A 9,007-nucleotide genomic window follows, 5' to 3' on the forward strand; every position below is an offset into this window, starting at 1 on the left:
CGACACCTGCGCAAATGCCCCTCACTACACTAGCCACCGTTCCACATCTTGATAAAGCAACCGATGGAATGATATGGATGTCGTTTCTCACTTGAGGTCCACATGCACATATTTGGTAATACTTCTTCTCAGGACGGTGAATATTTATTTATTAAAATGGATTCTCCTCAATACCTCATAATGTATAAAGAGAACTTTAGCGAGAGTCTCTCGGAAGATTGTGGGCGTGAGCAGGGACTCCACCACCACCACGCGCCGCTCCTTCGGGTTCACCAGCACATGTCTGAAACATTTTATCAGGCAACATTTAAATTTGTACCTTTTTGTCACTTTATAGACTAGAACAATTTCTAGACAGACACACCTAAAATACAACAAATGCAGCATATGGACAAGGTTGTCATAGAGCTCCTGTGGCGTGCGGTAGTCGTGCAGCCGCTTGTATCGGCGCTCCGCCTCGCACCAGAACTCGGAGCGCACGATGCAGCGCGGGGCCGGCTCGCCCGTGAACCCGAACCTGCAATTATATTCAACATTGCTCTAACACAATAAATATAACAATGTCAAAAATTTCCTATTTTTCATTTACTTATTATTTTAAATTAAATTAAAAAGAGATATTAGTAGCAAATTAATAACGTCATTCAGTTGTTACCAAGCAGAAGGCAACAGGGAGGTGAATGATGGGGTGCATTAGAGTATTTTTTAGATTCCCATCTAGACAAGTCAGTTTCAGAAGTGACTTTATGTACATTCAAACAAATTAAAAGATTTAATACTTGGTGTAATCGGTGCCCAGATCCAAGACAACTGCTTGTTTTTCTTGAATAAGCGCAATGCCCTCGTAGAGCGCCATGGTTTTGTCGCTAATACTAAACTTTTTCCAAAAATTAGCAGATATTTCGTGTTAGAAATGTAAACTACCAAGAAGATAATGTTTTTTGTAAAACTTTGTTATTATTGTAACTACTACAACATCGTCGACATTTGACAATGCAATGACGCATGCTGTGCTGGTGACATTGACAATTGACTTTGTCTTGATTTGACAGTGCATGCAATGTTGCATTCCTTTTATTCCTTTTATTAAAGCTTTGTATTTTTGCTTTATTAAATAGTACAATTTTACCAATTTGCATTACAAGATATAAATATGTTAAACCCTACACATCTAAATACAATTTAGAGCAATAATTGCAATGATTTGGACCGTATTGGAATTTTATACACATTAAAACCGTATACGCATACATATTATCAGTTTTTCCGTGTCAGATTCGCGAGAGCAAATCAGCAGGAAACGACAAGACAACCCTATAAACAGACAAAACTCGAGTGGCTCTATGTTTGTTGTTTTGGTAATATTAAAAAAAACAGGGAATGATCTGACATTTTGTACAAATTGTCAATTCAATTGTCACGTCTTGAATGGTCTTGAAGTTATTGTCAAGGAAATTTTTGATTCCTTCTTGCAATTTCTTTTTTTCTATTGATCTACTTGAAAATTTAATTACTCAAAATGTCAGAAATAAAAATTGTCGCAGCAAGTATAGTAAATTTTTTGAGACAGCAACTAGAAGGAGAGTCGTTAAACAGCGACTCCAAAGAAAGCATAGAAGTCGGCGTTCAGTGCATAGAGACCGGTTTTGAGTTGAGCCAGGAAGAGCTGAGCAAAGGCATAGATCTGCTGCAGTTGATCCGGCAACAACGCGGCAACGACACCGTCGACCGCGCCGAAGCGGAGAAACTAAAAAATGAAGGTAACGATTGCATGAAAGCGGATAAGTTCCGCGAAGCTTTCGACAAGTACACGAAAGCGATCAAAATTGACCCACGCAACGCAGTGTACTATTGTAACCGTGCCGCCGCGCACTTCAAGCTGGGCGAGCACGAAGCGGCGATAGCGGACTGCATGGAGGCCCTCGCGCTGCAGCCGAACTACGGCAAGGCACACGGGCGACTGGGGCTGGCGCTGGCGGCACTGGACCGGAACGTCGAGGCGCGCGCCTCTTTCGATCGCGCCGCGCAACTCGACCCAGATAACGAGTCCTACAAAGAGAACTTGCGCCTGGCCGAAGAAAAGCTTCTTCAGGCAAGTCCACGGGAGACCTTGGACTTGGGTGGGTTATTACAGAACCCGGCCCTATTAAATATGGCAACGGAGATGCTTTCCAATCCTAATATGCAGAACCTTATATCTGGGCTGATGAACAATACAGCATCAACCCCGGGCAGTGGAAGAATGAATGTCCTTCTGGAGGCGAGCCAGGCCCTGGCGCAGCACATGCAGGCGGCCAACCCTGAATTGGTGGACCAGCTGCGACGGCAGGTGCGCCCACCAGGCCCTGGGGATGAGCAGCCCCCAGCGCAATGATGGTCTGGCCCAGCACATGGAGTGTGATAGACTGATGGCCTTCATTTCTCACTCTTGTTGATACATGTATGTTAATCATCCAAACTGAGATACATATTTAGTTTGCAAAGCGAAGCCCGCTGCCACACATTACATTTGCTATAGACAGCTTGTGATGGTTTTTTCTTTCTGTTTTGTCATGCTTTTATTTGCTTTTGTTTCCTGTACTGGTGCTTGCAGATTTGTAATATGTATTTGTCATTTTTCCATCAATATTATATTATTAACAAAATGAGATTGTGATGGCTCCTATGTAAATTGTTTCATGTCAAACACATATTTTGCAAGACAAAACTTTAAATATTATAACATTAACATACAATATAAAACCAAAGTCTATAGTTCTTTTTTCTAATATTACTTTTAAATTTACACAGAGAATAGTAGTAAAAAGTAGCAGAGTGGAAATTGTAGCCTACACTAGATCACAGCTCACTATATCTCCCCACTGAGTTCCTCAGAGCTTGCTTTTAGCTAGGGGTGACTTGGCTGTCAATCACACTGGCCCACTTCAGGTTGGCTGTTGCCTTGATGGTCACACCTGTGTTAGGCTGGACTATGTAGGAGCCATCAATTATTTGAGTCTATGTGGTTTACTTTTATCATTACACAAGTAGAGAATACCTTTCTTTATGCATTATTGTTAAGATACTGACATAACTATATTTTAAGACTCATGTAAATTACAGTAGGGTCTCACTATAAGCGGGGGTAATGTTTATTGAGATTCAACTGTTTGTGGGCACTATGCAGTGGACAGGAACCAGCTGTCATGCAATTCTTTGATGGAATGTGATGTCTTTGTTATCAATATAGAGTGTTATTTCTAAAAGTTTTGGATTTTTGTCATTGTTTTCATGTAAACTAAACATAAGTTGTCTCACAGACATTATTTTGAACATTGTAATGGTTCTAATAAATGTACATATAAAAGAAACAGTGGATTTACTACTTTCCTATATTGTCGCAATATATTTACAGATTAACCTGTGGTAACTAGTCCTGTCACACTCCATAGAATAATATAGTCCAATTCATCAAAATCAGTCACAAATATATTCACATACAAACTCATAAAAATAAACTTACATACACGTGATAAACATCCTCTATCAGGTTAAAATTGCTTCATTCTCTGTAGCAAGGAAGATTCATTTTAACAAAGTCTGATCACATCATTTTTCTCCATTTCCTACTCCCGTAGTAGCGCAAGTTTTTGTCCTCCACATAACTCTATCATCCGTCATCTCAGTCATCACTCCCTTCTTGATCATGTCACCTTTCACGCAATCCATCCATCCACCTCTTTCTTGTTCTACCTCTACTGGTGTACTTCTACACTCATAATTAACGTTCTCCTTGCTACTTGCGATTTATTTGATCTATTATTTCTTTATCCAACATTTTATTATTATATAAATGCGATAGGAGTATGACCTTTGGTTTCGTTTCATTAATAGGAAGGATATAAAATTAAAAGGTGAAAGAGATACTTACGAATGTTGCGCCTCGTGCGGTGTCATGCTAAGAATTCCTTGTGAACATTGGAAGTGAGGCAGAAATAAAACAGCGAGTTTTCTTAACTATTTATTACACTCTCTGTATAATTTATGATAAATACATTTACATATTTTATGTACACATAGTAGCAAATGTAAAAATGTCGCGACGACATGTTCCAAAACTTGTAACACATACAAAATAAGGTATTTACACAGGGCCCGCCTCGGGCGGCGCGGGCGCTAGCTGCAGACTGCGGAAACGCACTCAACTATGAAGTGTATTACGATAAATGCAGCATAAATAGTAGCGAGTTAAATATTAGATTGCAGAAACACCGCGGCCTGGCCTGCCGCCAGCCGACAGCCGAGCGCCGAGGCAGGTCTCGAGAATATAAAGCAAAGCCAATTTTTTAATAGGAACAAATTTTGTACGAATAAAACGTAAAGTGTTAAGAATCCGCGATACAACTTAGTATTTAAATAAATAAATTTTATGTAACAAACAATACTAATTGCAAAATATGATAATGTACTTAAAAGTAAACTCATCTTTATAAATTTACATCAAATATAAATGAAAACTCTGCGAGCACCAAACGTTTTAACTCTTGGAATAAATTAATCGTACAGCTAAGTATTGCCCCTCCGCGTAGAGGCATTGCTCGCGCGTTGCACTGCGTCTTACTGGTTAGTAGTTGGGGTGACTCGGGAACTGGTGGGGGGGGGTACCTTCCCGTGTCAGAGTGAGCAGAGTGTCGAAGCAGAAGGCAGCAAGGGGCAACAAGCAGCACACCTCGCGGCCGCCGCACACCTTGCATATTTATGTTGATTATGATATTCTTTTTTCGTGAACCATAAACCTCATAAAATTGTGCGTACACGTGTAATTAACTAACATACAAATAATAAAATCGGTACGGGGACGAGCCTGCACGCTGCGACGTTTCGTAAGGCTGTACGGTTTTCTATGACAAAACAAAACAAATTTTACCGTTTAATCAAGTAAACATTAACAGTTGTGTTGATAGCCGAGCGCCGCACTCTCCAGATATGAAAGTTACACGTTTTACAGTTTATTAAAGCGGTTTGGACGTCATCTCATTATATGAAAACATTAGAGAACGTCGTATCCTCAGAGAGGGCGCGGGGCAGCTAGTTGCGCTTGGAGGGCGGTACGAGGTGCGGCGGCAGCTCGGCGGGCAGGTCGTGGCCGTCGATCTTCACTTGGATGAGGTGCATGGCGAGCGCGAACTCGTCCTCGTCCAGGAAGCCGTCCTTGTCGATGTCCGACAGCTTCCAGATCTTGCCGAGCACAGAGTTCGGCAACTTCGACTTCACCATCTCCGTCTTCGCAGCTGTCGAAAAGTTACCGTTATCTGTTATTAAAGCCCATTATATACGGCGACATAGCTACTCAAACATATTCCATGCTTTCGTAGGAGTTAAGGTATGAAATTATATAGAAAAAATGAACAGAACGAATGCCTAACAAGTTGCAAAATGAAATGAGAGGTCCAAAATCGATTTTTTCCTCGAGGGGAAATTATCGACATTCGTAACAACAAAGTCATGGAAGAAATGTGATTTTCATAGGAGTTTTCTCGACAAACGCTACATTAGGGTGAATGACACCGAGCACGGGCTGCTCCACCTTCAGCGCAGAGACTCCGTCAGCAGTTGCAAAATATTCACAAAGTTTTGGCGGCTAAAGAGCTGGAAGACGGATCGAATTTGCACGACTTCCTCCTGTGCGCCAAAGACGGCCGCCTTCGCCATGTCGTAGAGGGAGTGGGCGTGCGTCGCGCGCGGCACGCGCAGCTCCACGTGCAGCTCGCCGGTGGCGAGGTACGCCGCGCACAGGAACACCAGCTCCGCCATCACCGCCAACATTATCAAGTTTACAATTATCAGAAAAAATATTTTTATCGCACACCAGATTCTTTGGAAAACACCGGGCGCTGGCGAGACCACGGTCTCGTCGCTTCGGCTTTTAACCGGGGTTTCCGCGTCGGTATCATCGTCGCTGTCTTTTTTATTCATTACGCTGTCTACCCTGTCTTCGTCTTCGGAAACTAAAGTTTCGTTGAGAGTGTGAATGGACACGGCGGAGGAAATGTTGCCGGGCTCGCAGTCCGCTGGCTCTCGGTACAAGAATTGCGATAGGATGTTACAATTTTGTGTGGTGACGCTCAAGACTTGAATGACCTTGTCGAAGTGTTCGTTCTGTTCATGTCTATCCGCAAGCGCGCCGCAGAGGTCCGCCAGGCGGGAGCAGCTGCGCGCGGAGTCGAGCAGCGCGCGCAGCGCTGTGTCCTGCGGCTGCGTGCGGGGCGGCATGTGAGAATAAGATAAAGAGAGAGCGTGCGTACCCGCGCCGGTGACCTTGCCATCGATGGGGTTGAGCGAGTGGAAGATCTGGTCGTAGTGCGGCTTCTCCTTGCTGCAAATCCACTCGGGGTCGCCGTGGCCGGCGTCGACGCCCTCGCCGCGTCCGTACCCGAACGGCGACACCTGGTCCTCGACGCCCTCGAACGCCCCGCCTGGAAATTACACAATATATACAAGTTGTTAAAAGGGTTATAAAAGTGGTTTTATTAAACGAGATTTCGAGTTATAGTTATCAAACGGCATTGGGATTGGAGGGAAGATGCTACTTAGGTTTGCATGTAAAACGAAAGGACGGGAAAAAATGTTAAAAACGTCTCAACCAAACATAGGCGAAAATGACGGATTGATTGTTGCATTCTAGTATTCGGTTTGAAAAATATTGCTCTAAGTTTGGTTTTGTTGTGGGCGCTGTTGTTTTAAGTAAACGTTACATTTGACAAAATGTTAAGCAAAGTTTGTTGAATTATTTCTGTTATAATTCAGTAGCAGCTCACTGCAACCTTCCAAGATAACAGGAAAAATCTAAAATAGTTTGGAGTATGAACAACAAAAGTTTTTGCCTGCTGTGCGGAGGGCGAGGGCGCGTGCGCGGGGTCGCTTTACCTTGCGCCGGCAATGTTTTTGTGGATGCAACCTTTTAAATTCTACAAAATGTATTAGTTTTTTCCCATATGTTCGTTTTCATTTTGACAGTGTACTTGTATAGATATTTTTTTCACGGAAAATAACGATAACAAAATAACGATTTACAAAATTTACTACCTGAATTAATATCTTGTAGATATTGATTACATTTTGCCATTTGGTTACATTTAAAAACAATAGGACTTTTTTGTTTTACTATATTTTTTAGACCTTAATGTAAAGAGATTTTTGTTAAGCACAGTTGGTGCAATATCGTTACGGAGTGTGAGACTGTGCAGGTGAGGACGTTGCGCCCGGCGGGGGTGCGGGGTGCGGGTTGCGGGGTTTCTGTCAGTTGTTGCCGGATGCCGACGCACTGACGCGAAACTTGCGATTTGCACAAGTTAATTTCATAAATCTATTAAACGGTGACGAAAGGTGCATATACGCAGAAAGCCGAAATTCTTTAACAAAATAGTGTAAGTAGGACGAGCTTGGCAACACGCTGGCAGAAGCGTACCAGTAACGATAGCGATGGTACACAACACAATAATCTTTATAGCGATTATAACTAGCAAGCCTGCGACCCCGCGGTAAACAACCAAAGTATATAACAAATGGTAATGATTTCCAGACATTATATTATAGTAGTGATGATGTGACAATACTGACTGTGGTGGTGTTGCGGCGGCGGCGGCGGCGGCGGCGCGGACAATGGCGGCCCTCTCGGACAAGGCCGATGTTTGTATGATCGCGGGCGCGGTCAACGCTTTGTTACTTTTATATATAAATGGACGAACGGAAATTTGATCGAATGATCTGAGATACGAGATACAGGACGTGGATACACCTTTAACGCAAATGGCAGCTTCGTCATTGCAATGATTGCGCGATTGAAGGCACAAGACAATAAGTGGGAAACGCAGGCGCAATCAGCGCAACACTAGCGTTACACTGCGCCGAGGACAACATAGGAATGTGCGGGAATGTGCGGGATTGCAATATATTATTCACATGTGAAACATGACATGAGCATACGAGAGAATAATTTTTAAGGATCGACATCTTTGTCAAGTTAGAGGTATATTTATGTAGTACATTATTACATAATGGTTAGGAACCATATGTAATAGTAAATACATACAGTATTTATTAGTGGCGTGTTTTTAAGGAGATTCCGGCGCGTGTTGCGGCGCGGCAGTGCAGTGCAGTGCGAGGTGCGGTGCGGCGGCAATCTAGATCGCGCCGAGTGAAAGTGGAGCCGGGGACTCACTGCTGCGAGGGATGGCGAACGAGCGTGCGATACACAACGTGCGCCCGGGTCTGGTGCGACACTCGCCTAGTCGCCGAGCTAACACTCTGAGCTCCATATTATTCTCATAACAGAGGTGGGAAAGCGCCGGTTCTCAAACACAGCGCGATCAATCGTTTGCACATTACAGAGATATTAAACTTTGTGGTTTGTTTGATAGAGTAAACTAAATTATCTCATCCCAAGTTGGCGGAGTATTACGCTCAGCTATCTGACAAAAAATAAATTATGTTTTAAATTGTTTTAATGCTTAAAGATACACTAAGGTCAAGATATCCAAGTGGACACTAGCTTCAGCAGCTAAGCTCGGTTGGTCATCTTGGCGTTTCTTCTTTCTCTCGCATATTTATCAATAACGCAATAAACTATGCAATTAAGTTATACCTTGAGGCGCTGACAAAATTTTTGATTAAGCCAAACCTACTTAATTAAACGTATCTGCATTTAAAACGGACTTGCTTAGTAAGTGATATGTAGCAATTCCTTACTTACACAGGCACTCAGCATGTTTGTCGACTGCAGCCTCTGTGTGTGCGTGTGTGCATACGTGTTTGTTGTGTTGGTATGTGTGTATTCTAGAACCATACATCGAGCTATTCGTTTAACGAATTTAGTTGTCCTTGCGATACTATAAACCTCTTTACGCAATAAAATTGTTGTCAATTATTTTGTTTACTCGATGTAGCTTGCAAACAAGTTACGTATCTGCAATGATTTTTAATATTACGAGTAAAGACATGGATTTACGATATTAAATTTCTTATTCCT

General features: G+C 42.6%; 3 protein-coding genes across 3 annotated transcripts in view; 1 reads left to right on the forward strand and 2 right to left on the reverse strand.

Annotated features, from left to right (window-relative positions):
* Positions 1-6: 6 nt before the first annotated feature.
* On the reverse strand, positions 7-1,011 carry LOC106111681 (actin-related protein 10). Its single transcript, XM_013293825.1, has 3 exons — positions 780-1,011; positions 365-517; positions 7-283 (listed from the first exon to the last, which is right to left on the reverse strand). Exons 1-3 carry the CDS (start codon positions 854-856, stop codon positions 145-147), a joined length of 369 nt encoding a protein of 122 aa, XP_013149279.1. The 5' UTR covers positions 857-1,011; the 3' UTR covers positions 7-144.
* A 405-nt stretch (positions 1,012-1,416) lies between these two features.
* LOC106111671 (small glutamine-rich tetratricopeptide repeat-containing protein alpha-like) lies at positions 1,417-2,545 on the forward strand. The gene has a single exon (XM_013293815.1). The coding sequence runs from the start codon at positions 1,520-1,522 to the stop codon at positions 2,372-2,374; it is 855 nt and encodes a 284-aa protein (XP_013149269.1). The 5' UTR covers positions 1,417-1,519; the 3' UTR covers positions 2,375-2,545.
* Positions 2,546-4,004: 1,459 nt separating this feature from the next.
* LOC106111689 (EH domain-containing protein 1) overlaps positions 4,005-9,007 on the reverse strand; it is a 15,979-nt gene continuing 10,976 nt past the window's right edge. The window contains exons 2-3 of the mRNA XM_013293835.1: positions 6,285-6,455; positions 4,005-5,270 (exon numbers count right to left, since the gene is read on the reverse strand). Coding sequence (XP_013149289.1) covers positions 5,068-5,270; positions 6,285-6,455 — 374 coding nt within the window. The 3' untranslated portion in view covers positions 4,005-5,067. The remainder of the gene's footprint in view (positions 5,271-6,284; positions 6,456-9,007) is intronic.

This window comes from Papilio polytes, unplaced genomic scaffold (assembly GCF_000836215.1).
Source record: "Papilio polytes unplaced genomic scaffold, Ppol_1.0 DF824157.1, whole genome shotgun sequence".
Lineage (NCBI taxonomy): Eukaryota > Metazoa > Arthropoda > Insecta > Lepidoptera > Papilionidae > Papilio > Papilio polytes.